This window comes from Salmo salar, chromosome ssa03 (genome assembly GCF_905237065.1).
Source record: "Salmo salar chromosome ssa03, Ssal_v3.1, whole genome shotgun sequence".
NCBI lineage: Eukaryota > Metazoa > Chordata > Actinopteri > Salmoniformes > Salmonidae > Salmo > Salmo salar.
In genome coordinates, this window is record NC_059444.1 from 9,750,826 (window position 1) to 9,778,804 (window position 27,979).

General features: G+C 40.7%; 1 protein-coding gene and 1 long non-coding RNA gene across 4 annotated transcripts; one reads left to right on the plus strand and one right to left on the minus strand.

Annotated features, from left to right (window-relative positions):
- LOC106598137 (uncharacterized) lies at positions 1 to 26,063 on the minus strand. Its single transcript, XR_006769055.1, has 9 exons — positions 25,841 to 26,063; positions 25,638 to 25,725; positions 25,378 to 25,461; positions 23,934 to 24,017; positions 22,609 to 22,692; positions 16,903 to 17,167; positions 16,480 to 16,630; positions 10,357 to 10,543; positions 1 to 1,038 (listed from the first exon to the last, which is right to left on the minus strand). It is a non-coding gene; the product is annotated as an uncharacterized lncRNA (long non-coding RNA).
- Positions 3,027 to 27,928, plus strand: LOC106598127 (amyloid beta A4 precursor protein-binding family B member 1-interacting protein). Of its 3 annotated transcripts, none has more exons than XM_014189199.2 (13): positions 3,027 to 3,191; positions 10,553 to 10,612; positions 12,642 to 12,732; positions 12,988 to 13,217; positions 13,561 to 13,638; positions 14,590 to 14,749; positions 15,013 to 15,134; positions 16,261 to 16,335; positions 16,504 to 16,647; positions 16,979 to 17,089; positions 25,875 to 25,973; positions 27,216 to 27,339; positions 27,418 to 27,928. In XM_014189199.2, exons 2-13 carry the CDS (start codon positions 10,553 to 10,555, stop codon positions 27,516 to 27,518), a joined length of 1,395 nt encoding a protein of 464 aa, XP_014044674.1. In that variant the 5' UTR covers positions 3,027 to 3,191; the 3' UTR covers positions 27,519 to 27,928. The 3 variants fall into 3 exon arrangements, with proteins under 3 accessions (XP_014044674.1, XP_045570429.1, XP_045570430.1); XM_045714473.1 differs by having other exon boundaries at positions 27,424 to 27,928; XM_045714474.1 differs by lacking the exon at positions 25,875 to 25,973.
- Positions 27,929 to 27,979: the final 51 nt, after the last annotated feature.

Here is a 27,979-nt window from a genome sequence, read left to right on the forward strand (position 1 = left end):
ACTTAGCTAAGTTATGCTCCATATAACTCAATAGAGAAGGAGAGAGAGACCACCAGTTCCTTAACGTTTTGACTGTATAATACAACCATTGGCTACATGAAGGAACTGCCAGTCTCCTTCTCTCCCTCTCTTCTATTGTTTGTCATAGAATCCTCATACTACTTTATGTGGATGTGGACAGATTTCCAGCGTTGTGGTTTGTTTTACAGTGTATGGATATCTTTCTGCCAAGAAATGACAGACCTTTCAGCAAATTAAATAGGTGGGACTTACAAGCCTCCAGTGGCGGTGGTTATGTAATGTTATCTGACACCAGACTCACTTCCACTCATTGGCTCAAGAGACTGAGATTCAGGAGCGAATAAGCATTGTTAAAAGGTCTGTGTATTTTAATTGTTTTAACAGAGGATTATTTAGCAATTATTATTTATTCATTACGTTTTTTTCATAGTAATACACGATGACTTGTATTTAATAAAAAGCAGTAGTACTGTATTTAATGTTTTATAGATGGCTAATGAATTCTGTGTTATAAAAGCCAATCTAACAACTTTTTAAGCTATTGCAAGTTCGTGCCTGTCAAATGTGTTCCCCTGAATTTCCCCTTCCCTCATTAGACCTAAGTGTTAATTAGCCTAATATTTCATACAATATACAGCCAAATTATTAACTGGCAGCTGTAGGCTAAATCTGTGTCACTAGCTAGGTTTCCATCCAATTGGCAACAGATGTTCATCCGAATATTCTAAAATCCACATTAAAACAATATGCAGTTTCCATCACATTGACCTGTTGAGGATAAAATGCTCTGTGTGATTACGTAGGGCACATAAAAATAAATTTTGCAGTTAAATTCCCATGTACAAAATACATTTTAAAAAGTTAAATGACTGTTCATTGCATTTTCAACTCTACTGATGGGTTTCCCACAACAAATGTTTGTGTTATAGTGAGTGTGTCCGCTCTGGTATTGGTATGTGTGCTATAGCCAACAGCTTGAAGGTACGGTGTGGGTATAGCCTTCATGATGAGACGATTCTGGAAAAAAGAGCAAGATTATTTTTATTTGTCAATACAGACAAGGATCGATGATCATGATTCATGTCACCAGAATAAGACCCTTGATATTTATTGGAAAGGAGCATCAAGCTCATCATCGTGTACTTTCACCACCCTGTGAAGTTCTTCATTATTTATTTAATCTGTAGCCTAATAAACTGCATGCTTTCCCATCGAGTCGTAGAGGGAGGACGACACATGTCATCGCGTGACTCCAAGTTTACTTCGATATGATGGTTAGTTATTATTTCAATATTTGCGCATAGAAGCATTTTACCAACATTTCTCACATAATACATTTTACCGACACAAAAATATCCCACTTTGTTTAGCATATTTTGTTTTGTCGACATGTGTAAAGTTTATCGACAAATGTTCTGTTTCCAGGCCTGTCATTTAAAAAAAATTCTGACATGTACTACTCGCATAAAAAGTTTGGATGGAAACCTGGTTAGTGTGTGTGTGTGTCTTTCTCAGTTTTCTCTCTACCTCGACTGCACTATCTTTTGAAGCAGCAGCTGATTTGTCGGTGCTAAGTCTAACATAATTTCTCAGCACAGACACAGTCACAGCACTCAGACCAGCAGAACCAGAACTTTTAGAAAATACGGCTACTAATTTCACACATTTAACAGCGTCGACCTCAAGAGCCTTTTTTTGTCTCTCTAACTTTTTCGGCACCACCTTTCCGTTTTCAACCAGCCCACCCCAAAAAAATTAAGATGATCCGGCCCATCTAGCGTTTGCCAGAATTGCCAGATGGCCAATCCGCCCATGCCTCCAACGATTTTGTTACCCACTGTGAGTTAGTTTGTAAGGTCGAAAAACACAAAGTTATGTATGGCTGTCTAGTACTTAACTAATTGTGAAATAAAGTAAATCAAACAAAAGGTACTGTTAGTTACTGTAAATTATGAAAGCACAAGTTAATGTTTGATTTACAATGCCTCTGCTATTTTTGCTTCGGAATACAAGCTAATGAAAAATTTGAAATAAAAACAGAAGAATAAATTCCACGCTAAAAGGTATTTGAGACTTCGACAGGGGACGGTATATGTTTCAGACAACAGACCTTTTCCCCCACAAAATTATGTACTATCAAATTTACTCAAGGGGTGAATGGCAGCTTCGAGGGGCGAATGACGGCTTTGATCTCCACTCTAACATTAAGTGCGCAGCGACAGACTTTTTAAAACACAAATCTAAGGAATCGTAAAAAGGAGAGATGAAAACCTAAGTCTGTCATCTTTTATGTATACTTTACAACCTCTCCGTTTCCCTCATCCTCCTTTTGCCATGTGGCTTTGGTTAAAGCATGAGCCTCCAGTTGAAATTCAACCGTGGTTGAATGTTTCCTCTGCTTGCTTTCTTTCATTAAAAATATCACAGGCTTTAATAATGGAACTCCCACAAGCACACAATTTACTCTGATGACTGTGGAGTAAGAGGACTGTGTACAGGAATACTCCTATATATATATGGCCTTTTTCAGACTAATTAGGAATTGCTGTCAGGACCACACGTGTGTTTTGACGTCTACTCTGTAAACCGATGAACTGACAAACCCTTTAGGCTACATCTTTTCATGTTATTAGATGGCCTATGATGCATTCAGTAACATTCCTTGTAACATTAACACCAACTTATGCTGCGTTTTTAAACTGCGAATAGAGTCCGTATCAACTTTATGACATAGTTATAAAACATGTATGAAATCACAACCTACAGTAAAATGAAACCTTTTCAAAGCCTGAACATTGAATCCTCCCTCAAATCTGGACAAGCCCCAAAGCAAATTCACAGTAAGCTTCCAACATTTTGTTTGAACCTAATCCCGCATCCTCAGACCAGTGCAGATTAAGCAGAGGAGACAAGAAGAGAAAGCCAACTCATGCTTAGATACAGTACAAACCAAGCCTTTTCCTGAGTCATGCAACAGTGAGAAGGTCAACTTCCCCGCAGAACAGGAAATAGAGCCCACTATCAGACAAGTCTCAGTATTCATACCAGTTCCAGTTCAACCCCACATGTGCAAGTTGCACATGTACTTTAAGACACCAGAACTACAGATACAATATCTAACCTTGACTCTATGACTGGAGAGTAACCCGGGTGATCGTTCGACTACAAAGGTAAACGCTTTGGTTGTTTTAGACAGGATCCTGTTTATCTTTGAAATGTTTATCTTTGAAATGTATATCCTATGACTTTGCTTCCTTAATACGTCTGTGAATAGACGCTTTACTTGTAGCGTCATCGTCTGTTATGTTATGTTAGGGTCTGGAATTACACTCTTTCGAGGTTTGAGGTTTAATGCTTCTTCTGGTACTGCCAAAGATAAGGACGTGGTTGCTCTTAATGTGACGTTGAATTGCTCATATTTGGCCTTGTATTATTTTCATGTCATGCTGAAATTGTTATGTGCTACTACAGTACATTACTATCACAAATACAGCCCACTGGCCAGTTTAGGGTTAAATACTTGAACATACACATCAGCTTTGGTTAAATAGGCAATCTGGGATTGGTACATCCTTTTTGGATTTATAATTAATGATAGCCATTGAATGCCAGATTGCCCAATTAAAGCAAACACATGTCTTTTACAGCAGCAGCCAGTAATTGCTTATGTATTCAATTATAAAACAGAGGGAGCATTTGACCACAAGAACATTCAACATATGTAGCCTACAGTCACTATCAACAAGCACTGTATCTGTCTCTCTCTGTACAATAAATCATTGTTGATTAGGCGTTGGCCTTTCTGTCTGTCTGTCTGTCTGTTCTTTAGTGTGTCACTTTATGTGTCAATGCAGAAGTAACATGTCCACAGACCACAGTGGCAGCTGAAAGCAGCCTCTTTGCTAGAACAGGATGATGTGGAACGTCAGTGTATGTGTCTGTTTCAATGAGCTATCAGGTCGATGGCTGGCTGAGTGGGTGGGTACTTGGATGGGTGGATGGGTGGATGGGTGGCTGGATGGGTGGATGGATGGATGGATGGGTGGATGGATTGGTGGCTGTGTGGGTGTCTGGGTGGGTGGATGGCTGAGTGGGTGGGTGGCTGGATAGGTGGGTGGCTGGGTGCGTGGGTGGGTGGGTGGCTGGCTGGGTACTTGGATGGATGGATGGATGGATGGATGGATGGATGGATGGATGGATGGATGGATGGATGGATGGATGGATGGATGGATGGATGGATGGATGGCTGTGTGGGTGGATGGATGGGTGGGTGGGTGGGTGGGTGGATGGATGGATGGATGGATGGGTGGGTGGGTGGGTGGCTGGGTACTTGGATGGATGGATGGATGGATGGATGGATGGATGGATGGATGGATGGATGGATGGATGGATGGATGGATGGCTGTGTGGGTGGATGGATGGGTGGGTGGGTGGGTGGATGGATGGATGGCTGGGTGGGTGGGTGGGTGGCTGGATGCATGGACCTTTGTCAAACAGTTTTTTTGAGAAGTAGCTAAACGTGTAGTCTTGTGCACTAGACACTTGGTCCCTAAGCTGTGTTGAGTTGATGGAGCTGAGTGTCATGAGAGGAGCGTGTTGTTTCCAAGCCCCCGATATGTCACAATGCCAAGTTTGTTATTTCCACCCCCTTTAAAAACACACAGGTTCTGTCAGACAGAATATAGCAGAATCAGGACCTGGAACAAAGACCCACATTGTTTACATCAAGCATTTTGACTTTCATATGGAAACAATACTCACCCCATGCAGCCCTTTTTCTGTTCCTCATTACAACTTAATGGATGGTCTGTTTACTAGTCTGGCAAAACAGAATAGAGTTGAACTATTCAGGCGTTAGCTATGCTGGGTGGACAAGAATTCAGAGAGTGAAAGAAAGTTACTATATCTATTTAATAAAGTTCTAATCTGGACCAACAAAACTTGGTTCAGATGTATTCTTTACTCCATACTATGGATCCTCAGTATGTCCTTACATATGGTCTACTTATGCTGTTCCGATGTTCATACGAGTTATGGTTATAGAATGCCTCTCAACTTTGGCGAGACAGTGCTCCTATCTAAAGGAAAAACTTGAAGAGATGATCCATTTGGCCAGAGCTGCCTGCTAAACATGTACTGGTGCATATTTTACCTAACGTTGGCAATAAACGCTCCCCATTCTCCATATGGACTAACTCAGTAGCTAACCTGAACAGGCCTCTCTCTCAAAGAGCATCAGACTTTGCTTATGGGATGGTTTATTGTGCAGCATAGCCTCTCTCTCTTAAAGGTCCAGTACAGTCAAAAAACTGGATTTCTCTCTGTTTTATACACTACCATTCAAAAGTTTGGGGTCACTTAGAAATGTCCTTGTTTTTGAAAGAAAATCACATTTTGTTGTCCATTAAAATAACATCAAATTAATCAGAAATGCAGACATTGTTAATGTTGTAAATGACTATTGTAGCCGGAAATGGCTGATTTTTAATGGAATATCTACATAGGCGTACAGAGGCCCATTACAGTGCCTTGCAAAAGTATTCACCCCCTTGGCGTTTTTCCTATTTTGTTGCATTACAACCTGTAATTTAAATCGATTTTTATTTGGATTTCATGTAATGGACATACACAAAATAGTCCTGATTGGTGAAGTGAAATGAAAAAAATTCATTGTTTCAAAAATGTTCAACAAATTAAAAACAGAAAAGTGGTGGGTGCATATGTATTCACCCCCTTTGCTATGAAGCCCCTAAATAAGATCTGGTGCAACCAATTACCTTCAGAAGTGACTTAATTAGTTAAATAAAGTCCACCTGTGTGCAATCTAAGTGTCACATGATCTGTCACATGATCTCAGTGTATATATACACCTGTTCTGAAAGGCCCCAGAGTCTGCAACACCACTAAGCAAGGGGCACCACCAAGCAAGCGGCACCATGAAGACCAAGGAGCGCTCCAAACAGGTCAGGGACAAAGTTGTGGAGAAGTACAGATCAGGGTTGGGTTATAAAAAAATATCAGAAACTTTGAACATCCCACGGAGCACCATTAGATCCATTATTAAAACATTTAAAGAACATGGCATCACAACAAACCTGCCAAGAGAGGGCCGCCCACTAAAACTCACGGACCAGGCAAGAAGGGCATTAATCAGAGTCAACAAAGAGACCAAAGATAACCCTGAAGGAGCTGCAAAGCTCCACAGTGGAGATTGGAGTATCTGTCCATAGGACCACTTTAAGCTGTACACTCCACAGAGATGGGCTTTACGGAAGAGTGTCCAGAAAAAAGCCATTGCTTAAAGTAAAAAATAACCAAACACGTTTGGTGTTTGCTAAAAGGCATGTGGGAGACTCCCCAAACATATGGAAGAAGGTACTCTGGTCAGATGAGACTAAAAGTGAGCTTTTTGACCATCAAGGAAAACGCTTTAACTGGTGCAAACCCAACACCTCTCATCACCAAGAGAACACCATCTCCACAGTGAAGCATGGTGGTGGCAGCATCATGCTGTGGGGATGTGCTTCATCGGCAGGGCCTGGGAAACTGGTCAGAACTGAAGGAATGATGGATGGCACTAAATACAGGGAAATTCTTGAAGGAAACCTGTTTCAATCTTCCAGAGATTTGAGACTGGGACAGAGGTTCCTCTTCCAGCAGGACAATGACCCTAAGCATACTGCTAAAGCAACATTTGAGTGGTTTAAGGGGAAACATTTAAATGTCTTGGAATGGCCTAGTCAAAGCCCAGACCTCAATCCAATTGAGAATCTGTGGTATGACTTAAATATTGCTGTACACCAGCGGAACCCATCCAACTGGAAGGAGCTGGAGAAGTTTTACCTTGAAGAATGAGCAAAAATCCCAGTGGCTAGATGTGCCAAGCTTATAGAGACATACCCCAAGAGAGTTGCAGCTGTAATTCCTACAGAAGGTGGCACTACAAAGTATTGACTTTGGGGAGGGGGGGGAATAGTTATGCACACTCAAGTTCTGTTTTTTGTCTTATTTATTGTTTGTTACATAATTAAATATTTTGCATCTTCAAAGTGGTAGGCTTGTTGTGTAAATCAAATGATACAACCCCCCCAAAAATCAATTTTAAGGCAAGAAAAGAAAATAGGAAAAAGGCTCAAAATGGCCAGAAACAAAGGCCTTTCTTCTGAAACTCGTCAGTCTATTCTTGTTCTGAGAAATGAAGGCTAGTCCATGGAAGAAATTGCCAAGAAACTGAAGATCTCGTACAATGCTGTGTATTACTCCCTTCACAGAACAGCGCAAACTGGCTCTAACCAGAATAGAAAGAGGAGCGGTGCACAACTGAGCAAGAGGACAAGTACATTAGAGTGTCTAGTTTGAGAAACAGGCGCCTCACAAGTCCTCAACTGGCAGCTTCATTAAACAGTATCCGCAAAACACCAGTCTCAATGTCAACAGTGAAGAGGCGACTCCGGGAGGCTGGCCTTCTAGGCAGAGTTCCAAAGAAAAATACATATCTCAGACTGGCCAATAAAAATAAAAGATTAAGATGTGTAAAAGAACACAGACACTGGACAGAGGAACTCATTGGATGTGTCAGGGCTTGCAAACGCGAGCCTACCAGACGAGCTAAATACCTGCTATGCACACTTCGAGGCATGCAACACTGAAGCATGTGTGAGAGCACCAGCTGTTCCGGACGACTGTATGATCACGTGCTCTGTAGCCGATGTGAGTAAGACCAGAACAGGTTAACATTCACAGTGACGAGTACTCAGTGCATGCGCTGACCAGCTGGCAAGTGTCTTCACTGACATTTTCAACCTCTCCCTAGCCCAGTCTGTAATACCTATATATTTTTTTAAGCCAACCACCATAGTCCCTGTGCCCAAGAATGCCAAGGTAATCTTTCTAAATGACTACCACCGCGTAGCACTCACCTCTATAGCCGTGAAATGCTTTGAAAGGCTGGTCATGGATCACATCAACACCATCATCCCAGAAACACTGGACCCACTCCAATTCACATACCGCCCCAACAAATCCATAGATGATGTCAATTCCTTTGCACTCCACACGGCCCTTTCCCACCTGGTCAAAAGGAACACCTGTTTGACTACAGCTCCACGTTCAACACCATAGTGCCCTCAAAGCTCATCACTAAGCTAAGGAGCCTGGGACTGAACACCTCCTTCTGCAACTGGATCCTGGACTTCCTGACGGGCCGCCCCCCAGGTGGTGAGAATAGGCAACAACACATCCGCCATGCTGACCCTCAACCCGGGGGCCCCTCAGGGGTGCGTACTTAGTCCCCTCCTTTACTCCCTGTTCATCCATGACTGCGTGGCTGCGCACGACTCCAACACCATCATTAAGTTTGCCGATGACACAACGGCGGTAGGCCTGATCACTGACGATGAGGAGATGGCCTATAGGGAGGAGGTCAGAGACCTTGCAATGTGGTGCCAAGACAACAACCTCTCTTAACGTGGGCAAGGCAAAGGAGTTTATCGTGGACTACAGGAAACGGATGGCCGATCATGCCCCCATTCACATCAACAGGGTTGTAGTGGAGAGGATCGAGAACTTCAAGTTCCTCAGTGTCCACATCACTAAGGACCTATCATGGTCCAAATACACCAACACAGTCATAAAGAAGGCACGACAATGATCCTCAAAGAGGTATACAGCTGCACCATCCTGACTGGCTGCATCACTGCCTAGTACGGAATCCGACCGCAAGGCGCTACAGAGGGTAGTGCATACGGCCCAGTACATCACTAAGGCCGAACTTCTATACCAGGACCTCTATGCCAGGCGGTGTCAGAGGAAGGCCCTAAAAATGGTCAAAGACTCCAGCACACCCAAGTCATAGACTGTTCTCTCTGCTACCGCACTGCAAGCAGTACTGGAGACCCAAGTCTGGGACCAAAAAGGCTTCTGAACAACTTTTACCCCCCAAGGCATAAGACTGCTGAACAGGTAATGAAATGGCTAGCTGGACTATTTACATTAACTGACCTTTGTTATTTATTTTTGTGTCTTTATTTTGTTTTGCACTGACTCTCTTGCACTGGCTCGATGTACTGTACACTCACTGGAATCTAACCACACACTCACACATACTACACTGACACTCCAACGCACACACACAGACAAACACACACACTCACATGCATACATATTGACGCCACACACACACACACACTCACATGCATACATATTGACGCCACACACACACTCACACTCACACATCGACACACTTTCACACTCTTCAAATACGCTACTGCTACTATTTATTATCTATCCTGATTGGCTAGTCACTTTTACCCCTACCTACATTTACATACTGTATTACCTCCAATACCTTGTACCACTGCACATTGCCTCAGTACTGGTACCCCTTGTTTATAGCCTCGTTATTGTTATTTTATTGTGTTACGATTTACTTTTTTATTTAGCAAATATTTTTCTTACTTTTTAACTCTGCATTGTTGGTTAAGGGCTTGTAAGTAAGCATTTCACGGTAAAGTCTTCACCGGTTTTATTCGGCGCATGTGACCAATAAAATGTGATTTGATTTGAATAATATGTTGAAATTGTGAAAATTCTGATAATGGCCTTTTAGTGTAAGAGCTGTTTGAAAAGACAGCCTGAAATTTCTGCCTGTTTTGGTGGGATTGAGTTTGACATCACCAGGTGGTAAATTAGTTAATAGACCAATAAGAAAGAGAGTTCCAAACCTCTCTGCCAATAACAGCTAGTTTTCAGTTTTCTCCTCCCTACTCAGACCACTCCCAGATTATTGCTTGAGAAGTTGCCCTTTCCTAAGAAGATATTTTTGTTTCGTTTTGACCATTTTAATTGAAAACAATCACAGTAAGGTACTTAATTGTTACCCAGAAAAGATGTGATATTGAGATAAAAACAGCTGCATTGGACCTTTTTAAAGAAACTCTTGTCTGGCAGCTTCTAATAAAAATGTGTCTGCCTCTCAAAGTACAAGCAACATGGAAGCACTTTGAGCCATCACATACCACACTGCCACATTGTAGAGTCTCTGTGGCACTATGGGTATGACATTTAAAACATGCTAACTGGGTACCATTCACTTACATCGTTTTGTCGGTTAGAAAAAAGCTTATATTAGCAGTTGGTGTCAGTAAAAGCCAAGGATGGGATTACAGCCTTTCTTTGTCCATAGACTGCATTCAAGGTTAGGAAACACATGCAATTTAGCTGAATTATGCCTTTTAATTATGATTTTACAAGTTGAAGCGGCTTTGGTTGAGTAGGGCTATTCTCTGTCAACTCCAATGATGTCATGTTTACGGCTCACAGGAAGTCAGTGGTCACCTTAATTGCGGAGGATGGGCTCGTGGTAATGGTATTAAACATGGTTTCCATGTGTTGGATGCCATTCCATTCACGCCGTTCCAGCCATTATAATAAGGCGTCCTCCCCTCAGCAGTCTACACTGGTAGGGCTCATTGATGGTCTTCTTGCGTGTAGCCATTTGTTTTAAACAACTGCTGCTTGTTCTCTGTAACAGATGGAGGACATAGACACCATGTTCACTGACCTGCTTGGAGAGATGGACCTCCTAACACAGGTAAGTTATCACTGGGACCACTCTTATTCATAAACTACACTTCCCATGATTCATCAGAACATCAGCAGCTGTGTTAAAACTTATTTTTTTTGAGACTGTAGCGGTGTAACCCAAGGACTACAGCTAGAAATTAGCCTTTTCTTTTCCAATTTATTTTTTTAAATTATTAATTTAGAGAAGATGTTGATTTATTATGAATGAAGTAAAAGTGAATGATGAGAAATTAAGTAATATCGTCTGGTTTGAGTAATGGACGCGAGTCACTGATTATAAGGTCATCGTAATATGAATATGTCCTCAAGCACTTCGGTCCTCCGTGACACTATTATGTATGAAGCCAGACGAAACATTTTGACACAAATAGAATACTGGCTTAGGCCTACAGTATGTGCATTGTATGCCATGCATTAAACTCCACATAAAGGGACATTTCACTATTTTACAACTTAACATTAGATGTTTCCTCACCTTGTAATTTTATTTTTAGTACCTTTATTTAACTAGGCAAGTCAGTTAAGAACATATTCTTATTTCCAATAACGGTCTACCCCGGCCGACGCTGGGCCAATTGTGCGCCGCCCAATGGGTCTCCCATTCTTGGCCGGATCTGATGCAGCCTGAATTCAAACCAGGGACTGCAGTGACGCCTTTTGCACTGAGATGCAGTGCCTTAGACCGCTGCGCCACTAAGGAGCCCAAAGTAGTCTATGGGCCAGGAGAAACTATAATCCATGGCTTGGTTTTCTTTAAACAGCCATTACAAACCAGCTAATGTAAGCCACCACTAGCTAAACATCAATGAAAGTGATAGGGGCAAATAAGGAATACAAAATAACCAAATTAACTCAATATCGGGTGTGACGTTGCCAAATCACTTCCATAGATTTTTAGCTGCTTGCGGTAGATAAAGTTAGCTGAAGTTTGGAGTGGCTGTTTAAAACATGGGTTATAGTTTCTCATGGCCCATAGACTACTTTCAGGGTGGGGAACCATCTACCATCAAGTTGTAAAATATGGATCTTCCCCTTTAATGAATGTAGATCTAAGGACAGGAGTGGTCCTAAATGGCATTACATTAAAATCAAACAGTACGGAATGGGTCAATTAAACCTCATATGGAGAACCACAAATATGTCACTGTCTAACAGGGTCTTATCCAAATTAGGAAGATTTTTTTATTTGAATAATCATTCTTCCTGAATTTAAGAGGATCAAATGTAATCCAATTATGGCCATGATTGGATTTATACATAATTTGGGTTATTGCCTGGGAGCATGCAGGCTAATCAGACCTCAGAATCCATCCATGGTTTGCTACCCAATGACTCAAAGGGCTAAAGGTTTAATTGAGCATGGCTTTGAACATGAAAACACATGTTTGTCACCACATTCATCAGGTTTCAGTTGTGTGCCAGGGGAGATCATATGGAAGTTGGCAGGTCGCCCACTTCTATAGACTGTTTAAGATATATAATTACTGGTGTTGCCTGCTGGGGATGTTTATGAAAACATTGCGTTACATCTATAATAATCAGTTTCTCTCTGACATCACATCATTGTCGTAGTGCAGAATTATAGCTTTCTTCTTTTTATTTTTGTTATCTTTCTATTTGACATAAAAAAATACAAGGTCTGAATTCTGTGTTCCACACAGCTTATAAGCCTGGCTACCCTGAACGTCCTTGAATAGGGCTTTCTAAGAATTAATTTACAAATGCTGCAACATTGTTTGAGTGTACTCTATACTCTTAGAAAAAAAAGGGTCTATCTAGAACCTCCCCGAAGGAGAACCCTTTGAAGAACACTTTTAGGATTCCAGTAAGAACCCTTTTGAATTCCACAGAGGGTTCTACATGGAACCAAAAAGGGTTCAACCTGGAACCAAAAATGTTTCTCCTATGGGGACAGACGAAGAACCCATTTGGAACCCTTTTTTTGTAAGAGTGTATGTAAAACATACAATTCCTGTTTATTCATGTCCTAAAATATCTGTATGCAAACTCTTCATCTGAAACCTTTGTCTTGACAGAGTCTTGGGTATGAAACGGATCCCTCAGAAATGTCATCCAGCAGTTCACAGATAGAAAACAACTTCTCTATTGGGTTCACAGATTTGAAAGGTGAAAAACACCAGCAACACTAGGTCATCAAACAGTAGAAATGTTATCTATAGAGTTGATGCATATGACATACTGTAAATGTCTTTCAAGCCGTGCTTGCCAATAGCAACCTTACTAAGCACATTTGACTTGTACACGGGTTAGACTGGAAAATAATTAATAAGAAGGGAAGTAGGTGTGTTATAACATTTACCCACAACCCTATTTGATCAGATTAACCCTACTTCCTCTAATTTTCATCTTCCTCTCTGGTAGAATCTCTAAATGAGCTAGAGGATCATGACCTTGACGCTCTGATGGCTGATCTGGGGTCAGATTTGACGGAGACAGAGGAGACACTGAATGCAGCCAAGACGGGACATGTCCACACACAACAGAACAAGTCTGGCTACTACACCGCGCAACAACATCTCCAAGCACCTATCCCCTCATCCCAAATGTCATCCTCCTCTCTCCCTCCTGAACCCTCTGAACCACTGCTAGCGGTAACTTCCCATAGATATGCTGTAATGTGTGACTGACTGGGGTTGGAACCCGGGTTTCCTGCTCACCACAAGACTGTTAGCACTCTGAGCTAAAAGCTAGGCATTAGCCAGGGGAGCTAATGTAAGTCTTCAGGTCTCAGGCAAGAACACATAACTATTTCTGTTATAAATGCAAGGGTACACAACATCAGGCCCTTGAGTTCTGCAGTTATTTATATTTCTGTATATCAAGGCATTTTAACCTTTCTGTTTTTGTAGCTATTTACTTCCAATATACAGTAAAAGGTAGCACTTCTTTACACTCTTGCTCTTTTAATCAAACAGTATACCTTCATTTTTCCAGGGAGAGGCTGAAGCACAAGCCAAAGCTGACAAAATCAAGCTGGCTCTGGAGAAGCTAAAAGAAGCCAAAGTTAAGAAGGTACATTGGGTTCATTTCACTAAACTGGCTATATTAACAGCTTCACTTTGTGAGGAGTTGAGATACCTCCATATCATGTAGGAAAACACCTATATATACACTCCCCTCCGTATGTATTTGGACAGTGATGCTAAAATTGTAAATAACAGCTCTATACAGCAGCATTTCAGATCTGAGATCAAATGGTTCATATGAGGCAACGATCCAGAATGTAACCTTTCATTTCACGTCCTATTGGGCAAAACATCATCCGAAACACAACCAAAACATCATCCGAAACACAACCAAAACATCATCCGAAACACAACCAAAACATCATCCGAAACACAACCAAAACATCATCCGAAACACAACCAAAACATCATCCGAAACAACCAAAACATCATCCGAAACACACCGACACACAACCAAAACATCATCCGAAACACAACCAAAACATCATCCGAAACACAACCAAAACATGCTGTAAATGCATCCAACAAGCTTGATGAAGTCATTGTGTGCAAGGGATATATGGCCAAATACAAAACTTTTGGCTACTTTACGCTAATAAGTCAAATCTGTCCAAATACTTATGACATCTTAAAATGGAGGGGACTAGGTACATAAAGTGCTTTCATTTCTAAACTGTGAAACAGACATGTATAAAAAAAATAACTCAAATTAAAGGTGACATTCTCTACTATGAAACATTTGATCTCAAATCCAAAATGCTGGATTATAGAGACACATTTAACATGTTAGCTTTACTGTCCAAATACATACGGAGGGGAGTGTAGATGCACACTACTCTAGTAATCATTGTGCGATGCTCTTCACATAGAAATAGAATTACTAGAATGGCTATCCCCATTCAAGTCAATGATCTGTGATGGGTGAACCGGTGGCCATATTGAGTGTCCCCAATAAGTACTTATATGTCTATGGTTGTTCCTATGTACATCCTTGTAGTTGGTGGTCAAGGTGATGATGAGCGATGGCAGCTCCAAGACACTGATGGTGGACGAGAGACAGACGGTGAGGGACGTGCTGGATAATCTGTTTGAGAAGACCCACTGCGACTGCAGCATGGACTGGAGTCTATGCGAGACCAACCCTGAACTGCAGGCTGGTGAGGCTCACACACCAGACCTGGGTTCAAATAGTATTTGTTTCTGTCAAATACTTTGAGGGTTTGATTGAGCCTGACTGAAATGCCAGTTGGGTGTCGGGTTTGTACTTTTTGGACTCTTCCATTGGTTCCATTGCACCAAGCAAGCTCAGTCAAGTGCAGTCAAAGTATTTGTGGTATGATTTAAGATATATTGTACAGTATGATTTAATGTACATCATTTTCAGAAAGCAATGAAGTTCCTATTTTTTTTCTCAATACAGAAAGGGGGTTTGAAGACCATGAATATCTGGTGGAGCCTCTTTCCGCATGGACACGAGACAGTGAAAACCAAATCCTTTTCCTTCTGAGACCCAACAAATATCTCCTCTTCAAAGACCCCCAGGTGAGTACAGTAGAGACCTGGGAAGTATTGATTCGGCACCAAAAGGAATAACATTTACTGAAACAGGGAGAAACTACCTGAACTTCACTAATAACAAATTTATATTTTTGCTTTCTGTTGCAAAATGTTTTCAAACATTTACTGTTGCATGCCCTTATGAACATGGCCCAGAGTTCACACAAAACAGTGAACTGTGCTTTCTAATTTAACAGTGAAATGGCATGTTGCATGGTTGCTACATATGTCTCTATTTTTGCTAACTTTTTACCAAATGAAAGAGTTGGTTTGTCACGTTCGTCATAGGAATTGGACCAAGGCGCAGCGGGAATGTGAATACTCATCTTCTTTTGTTACAGAAGAAAACCAAAATAAACACTTAATACAAAACAACGACAAAAAACAGTCCTGTGAGGCACACAGCTACACATACGGAACAACTACCCACAAAAACCCATAGAAAAACACCCCTACTAAATAGGACCTTCAATTAGAGGCAACGAGGAACAGCTGCCTTCAATTGAAGGTCAACCCAATAAACTAAACATAGAAATAGAAAAACTAGAACGAACATAGAAATATACTAACATAGAACATTAACCAAAAAAAAACGGAAACACCTAAAACAAACACCCCCTGCCACGTCCTGACCAAACTACAATAACAAATAACCCCTTTACTGGTCAGGACGTGACATGGTTATAGTAGACAAACTGGCAACTAAGCTCTGTGTTTTAGTTCCATTATTGATATCCCTGTGCTGATATTTATATTTGTATTTGTTATGGATCCCCATTAGTTCCTGCCAAAGCAGCAGCTACTCTTCCTGGGTTCCAGCAAAATTAAGGCAGTTTATACAATTTTAAAACATTACAATACATTCCACGGATTTCACAACACACTATGTGCCCTCAGGCCCCTACTCCACCACTACCACATGTCTACAGTACTAAATCCATGTGTATGTATAGTGCGTATGTTATCGTGTGTGTGCGTGTGTGTGTGTGTGTGTGTGTCTGTGTGTGTGTGTGTGTGTGCCAATGTTTGTGTTGCTTCACAGTCCCCACTGTTCCATAAGGTGTTTTTTTTATCTGTTTTTTAAATCTAACATTGTCTTTTCACCTCCAAGATATTCTACCTATGGAAGAAACATAAACAATTTATGAATGAGATAAAAGAATGCCATAAGGAACTTCTGCTAAAGGTGAGTTATCGTCACAAACACACTTATAGTGGATTCTGTAGCCTACATAGTAAACACATTCACTGTACCAATATTTTGTTGAAGGAATTCTCCTTCCTCTACAGCAAATCAGATTTATACAAACCCTCAAACACTTCCACACACCTTATTTTAAACGTCTGAATCCAGGAAAATTTTGAGGGGCCGTCTCTCATCGTCCCAGACCTGGAAGGGCCGCTGTATCTGAGGGAGGACGGGAAGAAATCGTGGAAACGTCGCTACTTCCTGCTGAGAGCTTCTGGGATATACTATGTGCCTAAAGGAAAGACAAAGGTACAGGAAGTGACATAATAACCATCAAAGTCCAGCAAGTCCAGTAAATCTTGTCCAAACATAGAAAGTATTTTTGATATACAGTATACAAGCCATTTATAAACTTTTACAGAGACCTATACATGTTGTTTCTACATAGAACTGAGGTAAACCAGTTAAAAAAACAATTAGTGAAGAAGTCCACAGTCCACACATTCATTCATGTTGGGACATTTCTTACTAAAACACTGCTGTAGGAAATCCTTACTAACTTACTGCATCTTCAATAATATAATCCATATGAACTGAATTCTACTTGTGCAGGTTTTTTCATGTTTTTCTCCCTTGGCAGACATCCAGGGACCTGGCGTGCTTCATTCAGTTTGACAAAGTCAACATCTACACCACCACTGATTACAAACAGAAATACAAAGCACCCACTGACTTCTGCTTCATCCTCAAGGTAGGCCATCCACTTCAGAGGAAACAATAGCATGATGGTTATCCATTTGAGTTTTTTTACTCTTCTCCCATCAACACCCTGAGGTAACAGATGAGGTAACATACACACACACACACACACACACACACACACACACACACACACACACACACACACACACACACACACACACACACACACACACACACACACACACACACACACACACACACACACACACTTTTGACAGGCTGAAAGAAGCACAGGGTCAGTCACATTGTAATGGAGTAATTGTGGGGGTTAACTGCTCTGTAAAAACCCAGATGGAGAGGTTCAAATCAAATGACATGAAATGGTATGTGTCACATGCTTCATAAAACAACAGATGTAGACTAACAGTGAAATTCTTACTTACGGGCCCTTCCCAATAATGTAGAGAGAAAACATTGAGAAATAATAAAAAGATAATAACACGAGGAATAGACAATGAATAACGATAACTTGGCTATATACACAGGGTACCAGTACAGAGTGGATGTGCAGGGGTACTAGGTAATGGAGGTAGATATGTACATATAGGTAGGGATAAAGTGACCAGGCAACAGGATAGATAATAAACAGTAACAGCAGCATATGTGATGAGTCAAAACAGTTAGTGCATAAAGGGTCAATGCAGATAGTCTGGGTGCTATTTGGTTAACTATTTAGCAGTCTAATGGCTTGGTGGTAGAAGCCGTTCAGGGTCCTGTTGGTTTTAGACTTGGTGCATCGGTACCGTTTGCCATGAGGTAGCAGAGAGAACAGTCTATGACTTGGGTAGCTGTAGTCTGACACCGCCTGGTGTAGATAGAGGTCCTGGATGGCAGGGAGCTCAGCCTCAGTGATGTACTGGGCCATACGCACTACCCTCTGTAGCGCCTTGCGGTCGGATGCCAAACAGTTGACATTCCAAGCAGTGATGCAGAGAGAGAGAGAGACAGACAGAGAGACAGACAGAGAGACAGCGAGAGAGACAGCGAGAGAGACAGAGGCAGACAGACAGAGACCAACAGACAGACAGACTTAAACGACCTGTCAGTTATCATTTTAATAAGGAACATTTCCCCTACCCAGAATATAATTTTCTCAGAAAATGAATGAAAGCAGGGGGAGTGAGGTGTCAAGTGAGAAAGTACGAGAGAACAAGAGAACAAGAGAATGAGAGAGAGACAGAGAAAGAGAGAGACAGAGGCAGACAGACCAACACAGAAACAGGCAGACAGACAGAGACAGACTTAAACCACCTGTCAGTCATCGAGAGGCTTTTTAATAAGGAACTTTAACCCCTACCGAGAATATAATTTTCTCAGACAAAGAGTGAGGTCAGTTATAATAGGTCACAATTGGTCAATTATAATAGGTCAGTTATAATAGGTCAGTTATAATAGGTCAGTTACAATAGGTCATAATAGGCCAGTTACAATTGGCCAGTTACAATAGGCCAGTTATAATAGGTCAGTTATAATAGGTCAGATACAATAGGTCAGTTACAATAGGTCAGTTATAATAGGTCACAATGGGTCAGTTACAATAGGTCACAATAGATCAGTCACAATAGGTCAGTCAGTTACAATAGGTCACAATAGGCCAGATACAATAGGTCGGTTACAGTAGGTCAGTTACAATAGGTCGGTTACAATAGGTCAGTTATAATAGGTCACAATAGGCCAGTTATAATAGGTCAGTTATAATAGGTCACAATAGGTCAGTTATAATAGGTCAGTTATAATAGGTCAGTTACAGTAGGTCAGTTACAATAGGTAAGTTATAATAGGTCACAATAGGAGGAACTTGAAGCTCTCTACCTGCTCCACTAAGCCCTGTCAATGTGGATGGGGGCGTGCTCGGCCCTGCATGGTTTGCAACAATACAAATGCAAAGTTTTGAGGGCCAGCAAGGCAACAAATATTTGAATAAATATTTAAATATAAAAAATGTTAACAGGAAGTTGTGTCCTATTGTGTCTACTATAACACATTGCCACGGCACCACCACACACAGACATCTGATGTGGATGTTGCTATAGTTTTGTGTGGTCCATCAGAGATCACTATCTATTATGAGGAACGAAAGAGAGACAGAGAAATAGAGCGACATAAAGAGAGAGACAGAGAGAAAGAGAGTGACAAAGAGAGAGACAAGGAGAGACAGAGAGAAATTGAGACAGCAAGAGACAGAGAGAGAGACAGAGAGAGAGGGAAAGAGGGAGACAGAGTGAAAGAGAGAGAGAGAGACAGCAAGATGGAGAGAAGCATAAAGAGAGAGAAAGAGAGAGACACAGAGAAAGAGCGAGACAGAGAGAGACAGCAAGAGACAGATATATAGAAAGAGAGAGACAGGGAGAGACAGGTAGAGAGAAAGAGAGAGACAGAGATGGGGAGACAGAGACGGGGGAGAAAGAGCGAGACAGAGGGAAAGAGCGAGACAGAGGGAAAGAGCGAGACAGAGGGAAAGAGCGAGACAGAGGGAAAGAGCGAGACAGAGGGAAAGAGCGAGACAGAGGGAAAGAGCGAGACAGAGGGAAAGAGCGAGACAGAGGGAAAGAGCGAAAGAGAGAGACAGGGAGAGACAGAGCGAAAGAGAGAGAAAGGGAGAAAAGAGTGCAATGGAGACTGAGAGAAAGAGAGAGAGAGAGACAGTGAAAGAGAGAGAGAGAGAGAGACAGAGAGAGACAGTGAAAGAGAGAGAGAGAGACAGAGAGACAGCGAGAGAGACAGTGGCAGACAGACCGAGGCAGACAGACCGAGGCAGACAGACCGAGGCAGGCAGACAGAGAGAGAAAGAGCGAGAGAGGCAGACATCCCAAGAGACAGACAAAGACAGACAGACTTAAACGACCTGTCAGTTATCATTTTAATAAGGAACTTTAACCCCTACCGAGAATATAATTGTCTCAGAAAAAGAATGAAAGCAGGGGGAGTGAGGTGTGAGTTGGTTGTCAGTTGGTTGTCAGTTGGTTGTCTGACACATGCTGGGTTGTGGCGTCCCTTCAGAAGAGCGTTCAGGGTCAGGTACTTAGAACCTTGCAGCTGGGTTGAGCTGTGTCTGATGGTCCTTAGTTTGCAACTACAATTCACCACTCAACCCCAATGTTCTCTCCAGACCTGGGTTGAAATATTACTTGAAATCTTTCTAATACTTTGAGCTTGCTTTGTTTACTTTATCCTGCTTGGAGTGCCAGATGGGCAGTTTGCACTTTTGCTACTATCCTATTTTTTAAAACTTTTTTTTATTTTATTTAACCAGGCAAGTCAGTTAAGAACGAATTATTATTTACAATGATGGCCTACACCGGCCAAACCAGGAAGATGCTGGGCAAATTCCGTGCTGCCCTATGGGACTCCCAATCACGGCCGGTTGTGATACAGCCTGGATTCGAACCAGGGTGTCTGTAGTGAGCACTGAGATGCAGTGCCTTAGATCGCTGCGCCACTCAGGAGCCCAAGATCTACCCCTATGTTATCTCTATGTTATCTCTGTTGCCTCTGTTTCATATTTTCAGGAAATGAACAGCTCAGTTGATGATAGTGATGGTTCTCATGGTAAGGTCAACCAACAACCAGTAAGGAAGTGAATGTAGTTTAATGTAGTTCACAAGAATGGACTTATATTAGTCCGACTGACCTGTAACTGTTAACAAGTAAGAACATTTTAGAAGATGTATCACCGGTCAGTTAGACTAGGTCAATTATAATAGGTCACAATAGGTCAGTTACAATAGGTCAGTTATAATAGGTCAGTTACAATAGGTCACAATAGTTCAGTTATAATAGGTCACAATAGGCCAGTTGCAATAGGTCAGTTACAATAGGTCAGTTACAATAGGTCAGTTACAATAGGTCAGTTATAATAGGTCAGTTACAATAGGTCGGTCAGTTACAATAGGTCACAATAGGCCAGATACAATAGGCCAGATACAATAGGTCAGTTACAATAGGTCAGTTACAATAGGTCAGTTATAATAGGTCAGTTACAATAGGTCGGTCACAATAGGCCAGTTACAATAGGCCAGTTACAATAGGCCAGTTACAATAGGCCAGTTATAATAGGTCAGATACAATAGGCCAGTTACAATAGGTCAGTTACAATAGGCCAGTCAGTTACAATAGGTCAGTTACAATTGGCCAGTCAGTTACAATAGGTCAGTTACAATAGGTCAGTTATAATAGGTCACAATAGGTTAGTTATAATAGGTCACAATAGGTTAGTTACAATAGGTCAGTTATAGGTCATAGGTCAGTTACAATAGGTCAGTTATAATAGGCCAATTATAATAGGTCAGATACAATAGGTCAGTTATAAAGGTCATTTATATTAAGTCACAATAGGTCAGTTATAATAGGCCAGTTACAAAAGGTCAGTTACAATAGGTCAGGTATAATAGGTCACAATAGGTCAGTTATAATAGGTCACAATAGGTCAGTTATAATAGGTCACAATTGGTCAGTTACAATAGGTCATTTATAATAGGTCACAATAGGTCAGTTATAATAGGCCAGTTACAAAAGGTCAGTTACAATAGGTCAGTTATAATAGGTCACAATAGGTCAGTTATAAAGGGTCACAATAGGCCAGTTACAATAGGCCAGTTACCATAGGCCAGTCAGTTACAATAGGTCAGTTATAATAGGCCAGCCAGTTACAATAGGTCAGTTATAATAGGTCACAATAAGTCAGTTATAATAGGTCAGTTACAATAGGCCAGTCAGTTACAATAGGTCAGTTACAATAGGTCAGTTATAATAGGTCACAATAGGTTAGTTATAATAAGTCAGTTATAGGTCATAGGTCACGTACAATAGGTCAGTTATAATTGGTCAGTTACAATAGGTCATAGGTCAGTTACATTAGGTCATAGGTCAGTTACAATAGGCCAGTTACAATAGGCCAATTATAATAGGTCAGATACAATAGGTCAGTTATAGTAGGTTAGTTATAATAGGTCACAATAGGTCAGTCACAATAGGTCAGTCAGTTACAATAGGTCAGTTACAAAAGGTCACAATAGGCCAGTTAAAATAGGTCAGTTATAATAGGTCAGTTATAATAGGTCATTTATAATAGGTCAGTTATAATAGGCCAGTTACAAAAGGTCAGTTACAATAGGTCAGTTATAATAGGTCACAATAGGTCAGTTATAATGGGTCACAATAGGCCAGTTACAATAGGCCAGTTACAATAGGCCAGTCAGTTACAATAGGTCAGTTATAATAGGTCACAATAGGTCAGTTATAATAGGTCAGTTACAATAGGCCAGTTACAATAGGCCAGTTACAATAGGTCAGTTATAATAGGCCAGTCAGTTTCAATAGGTCAGTTACAATTGGCCAGTCAGTTACAATAGGTCAGTTATAATAGGTCACAATAGGTCAGTTATAATTGGTCAGTTACAATAGGTCATAGGTCAGTTATAATAGGTCAGTTCTAATAGGTCACAACCATGTCTGACAATGATTTGTTTTTAAAGGTACATCACCGGAAGTTGAGTTCCTAACTCTTACCTTGAACTTGAGCTTATATTTCCACGGTATGGTTTATAACGGCAACATACGAGCTGAATCCATTTCTGTTTTGGACACTATTTTCTAGAGGCAAAAAAGTTGGTGTGAAAAAAAGAGTGTATCTTCAAATAAGGGATTTGATTTAAGTCACAATAGGTCAGTTATAATAGGCCAGTTACAAAAGGTCAGTTACAATAGGTCAGGTATAATAGGTCACAATAGGTCAGTTATAATAGGTCACAATAGGTCAGTTATAATAGGTCACAATTGGTCAGTTACAATAGGTCATTTATAATAGGTCACAATAGGTCAGTTATAATAGGCCAGTTACAAAAGGTCAGTTACAATAGGTCAGTTATAATAGGTCACAATAGGTCAGTTATAAAGGGTCACAATAGGCCAGTTACAATAGGCCAGTTACCATAGGCCAGTCAGTTACAATAGGTCAGTTATAATAGGCCAGCCAGTTACAATAGGTCAGTTATAATAGGTCACAATAAGTCAGTTATAATAGGTCAGTTACAATAGGCCAGTCAGTTACAATAGGTCAGTTACAATAGGTCAGTTATAATAGGTCACAATAGGTTAGTTATAATAAGTCAGTTATAGGTCATAGGTCACTTACAATAGGTCAGTTATAATTGGTCAGTTACAATAGGTCATAGGTCAGTTACATTAGGTCATAGGTCAGTTACAATAGGCCAGTTACAATAGGCCAATTATAATAGGTCAGATACAATAGGTCAGTTATAGTAGGTTAGTTATAATAGGTCACAATAGGTCAGTCACAATAGGTCAGTCAGTTACAATAGGTCAGTTACAAAAGGTCACAATAGGCCAGTTAAAATAGGTCAGTTATAATAGGTCATTTATAATAGGTCACAATAGGTCAGTTATAATAGGCCAGTTACAAAAGGTCAGTTACAATAGGTCAGTTATAATAGGTCACAATAGGTCAGTTATAATGGGTCACAATAGGCCAGTTACAATAGGCCAGTTACAATAGGCCAGTCAGTTACAATAGGTCAGTTATAATAGGTCACAATAGGTCAGTTATAATAGGTCAGTTACAATAGGCCAGTTACAATAGGCCAGTTACAATAGGTCAGTTATAATAGGCCAGTCAGTTTCAATAGGTCAGTTACAATTGGCCAGTCAGTTACAATAGGTCAGTTATAATAGGTCACAATAGGTCAGTTATAATTGGTCAGTTACAATAGGTCATAGGTCAGTTATAATAGGTCAGTTCTAATAGGTCACAACCCTGTCTGACAATGATTTGTTTTTAAAGGTACATCACCGGAAGTTGAGTTCCTAACTCTTACCTTGAACTTGAGCTTATATTTCCACGGTATGGTTTATAACGGCAACATACGAGCTGAATCCATTTCTGTTTTGGACACTATTTTCTAGAGGCAAAAAAGTTGGTGTGAAAAAAAGAGTGTATCTTCAAATAAGGGATTTGATTTAAGTCACAATAGGTCAGTTATAATAGGCCAGTTACAAAAGGTCAGTTACAATAGGTCAGGTATAATAGGTCACAATAGGTCAGTTATAATAGGTCACAATAGGTCAGTTATAATAGGTCACAATTGGTCAGTTACAATAGGTCATTTATAATAGGTCACAATAGGTCAGTTATAATAGGCCAGTTACAAAAGGTCAGTTACAATAGGTCAGTTATAATAGGTCACAATAGGTCAGTTATAAAGGGTCACAATAGGCCAGTTACAATAGGCCAGTTACCATAGGCCAGTCAGTTACAATAGGTCAGTTATAATAGGCCAGCCAGTTACAATAGGTCAGTTATAATAGGTCACAATAAGTCAGTTATAATAGGTCAGTTACAATAGGCCAGTCAGTTACAATAGGTCAGTTACAATAGGTCAGTTATAATAGGTCACAATAGGTTAGTTATAATAAGTCAGTTATAGGTCATAGGTCACTTACAATAGGTCAGTTATAATTGGTCAGTTACAATAGGTCATAGGTCAGTTACATTAGGTCATAGGTCAGTTACAATAGGCCAGTTACAATAGGCCAATTATAATAGGTCAGATACAATAGGTCAGTTATAGTAGGTTAGTTATAATAGGTCACAATAGGTCAGTCACAATAGGTCAGTCAGTTACAATAGGTCAGTTACAAAAGGTCACAATAGGCCAGTTAAAATAGGTCAGTTATAATAGGTCATTTATAATAGGTCACAATAGGTCAGTTATAATAGGCCAGTTACAAAAGGTCAGTTACAATAGGTCAGTTATAATAGGTCACAATAGGTCAGTTATAATGGGTCACAATAGGCCAGTTACAATAGGCCAGTTACAATAGGCCAGTCAGTTACAATAGGTCAGTTATAATAGGTCACAATAGGTCAGTTATAATAGGTCAGTTACAATAGGCCAGTTACAATAGGCCAGTTACAATAGGTCAGTTATAATAGGCCAGTCAGTTTCAATAGGTCAGTTACAATTGGCCAGTCAGTTACAATAGGTCAGTTATAATAGGTCACAATAGGTCAGTTATAATTGGTCAGTTACAATAGGTCATAGGTCAGTTATAATAGGTCAGTTACAATAGGTCATAGGTCAGTTATAATAGGTCAGTTACAATAGGTCAGTTATAATTGGTCAGTTACAATAGGTCATAGGTCAGTTACATTAGGTCATAGGTCAGTTATAATAGGTCAGTTCTAATAGGTCACAACCATGTCTGACAATGATTTGTTTTTAAAGGTACATCACCGGAAGTTGAGTTCCTAACTCTTACCTTGAACTTGAGCTTATATTTCCACGGTATGGTTTATAACGGCAACATACGAGCTGAATCCATTTCTGTTTTGGACACTATTTTCTAGAGGCAAAAAAGTTGGTGTGAAAAAAAGAGTGTATCTTCAAATAAGGGATTTGATTTAAAACAGGCAACAAAGTTATGGTTCAAATTAGGGGCCTTTTATTTTTTACTCACCATTTATTTTGGGTGTATGGGAATGTTCATGCATTCTTAACATGATTGAGAAAGGTTCTTACCATTGCAAGTGAAGTACATATGGAGCTCCATCTTATGGCTTGGCTAATGTGAGCATAGGTCGCCTCCTGCAGGCTCTTTGATGAACTTCTAAAAAATAAATACTGGGCTACTTGAACAAAGACGTATTGCATCAAGCATCAATGCAGTCTCTCCTGACAGACATTGCATGCATGGGAGATTTAGCTGTAGGTGCGTTGATTACCATCAATACAATATGTTGTGGTCTTGCTCTGTAGCATCCTCAGATCCAGAAGGAGTCCCAGTACATCAGGTTCCTGTGTTGTGACGATGAGCACACTCTCTCCCTCTGGGTCAACTCCATCAGAGTAGCCAAGGTTCGACTTTACTCATACCCTTTACTCATACCCTTTACTCATACCCTTTACTATTACCCTTAACCCTTTACTCTTACCCTTTACTATTACCCTTTACTCTTACCCTTTACTCTTACCCTTTACTCTTACCCTTTACCCTTTACTCATACCCTTTACTACTACCCTTTACTCTTACCCTTTACTCTTACCCTTAACCCTTTACTCTTACCCTTTACTCTTACCCTTTACTCTTACCCTTTACCCTTTACTCCTACCCTTTACTCCTACCCTTTACTCTTACCCTTTACTATTACCCTTTACTCTTACCATTAACCCTTACCCTTTACTCTTACCCTTTACTCTTACCCTTTACTCTTACCCTTTACTATTACCCTTTACTCTTACCATTAACTCTTACCCTTTACTCTTACCCTTTACTCTTACCCTTTACTATTACCCTTTACTATTACCCTTAACCCTTTACTCTTACCATTAACCCTTACCCTTTACTCCTACCCTTAACCCTTACCCTTTACTATTACCCTTTACTATTACCCTTTACTCTTACCCTTTACTCTTACCCTTTACTATTACCCTTTACTATTACCCTTTACTCTTACCCTTTACTCTTACCCTTTACTATTACCCTTTACTCTTACCATTAACCCTTACCCTTTACTCTTACCCTTTACTCTTACCCTTTACTCTTACCCTTTACTATTACCCTTTACTCTTACCCTTTACTCCTACCCTTTACTCCTACCCTTTACTCTTACCCTTTACTCTTACCCTTTACCCTTTACTCTTACCCTTTACTCCTACCCTTTACTCTTACCCTTTACTCTTACCCGTTACTCTTTACTATTACCCTTTACTCTTACCCTTTACTATTACCCTTTACTCTTACCCTTTACTCCTACCCTTAACCCTTACCCTTTACTATTACCCTTTACTCTTACCCTTAACCCTTACCTTTACTCTTACCCTTAACCCTTACCCTTTACTATTACCCTTTACTCTTACCATTAACCCTTACCCTTTACTCTTACCCTTTACTGACTGCGGACCTGAACCATACTGTGTTGCCTCAGTTAGTTCCTTTTGACATTATTCCTCCCAGCTCGGTTCCAGCAACTATGGTGAATGAGTAACCAGCACAGTACAGCTTGGCTCAGCACGGTTCAGTAGGGGTACAACAGTCCAATTGTGTATAGGCTGTGAATCCTACGTTGTGTGTACCTACCCGTATCTATCTTTGTTTAGTATGGGGCCACCCTGTACCACAACTATCAGACGGCAGTGAGGAGAGCCTTAACCACCACCTCCACTCTGCATGTGACCAGTCTGCCTGTCTCCAGCCCTCCCACACATTCTACTGGGCATATAGGTGAGACACAATCAAACACACACACACACACACAAACACACGCTCTCTAAATAATACATATTATTTTCCTCTCCTCAGCAACAGTGAGGGCCAATGGACACCCTGATCAGGACTACCTCTCTGAACCGCCCCCAGACTTTATTCCCCCGCCCCCTCCTGGGTGGGGCTCTGGGGTCTAGGGATGGAGCTCCGCCCACTCACCCATGACTACTGTAGAGGACGTTCTCAACCTACCTACCTACAGACAGACAGGCCCAGTGTTCATGGACCAGAGCGATGCTTGCAAAAATAGCACCTCGGGAGGTGACAGGCCCTGCTCCAATACTTCAAAATGCATTCTTCCTTTCTTCCCTCCTTCTTTAAGTAACTGATCTGACAAGATATGATTGGACAACATAATGTAGTGAAGACATTTCCAAACCAGTGACTGATGGGAACGGGGGGATACCTAGTCAGTTGCCTAGTCACAACTGAATGCATTCAACCGAAATGTGTCTTCCGCATTTAACCCAACCCCACGATGCATGTTCTTGAGTTATTTATGTATTGATTGAATAAGTCAGAATTAATAAAACCTAAGTTAACCACAGTAAAGCTATGTTGTAATTGCAACCTGACGAAGATGTACAGCATGTTGGTA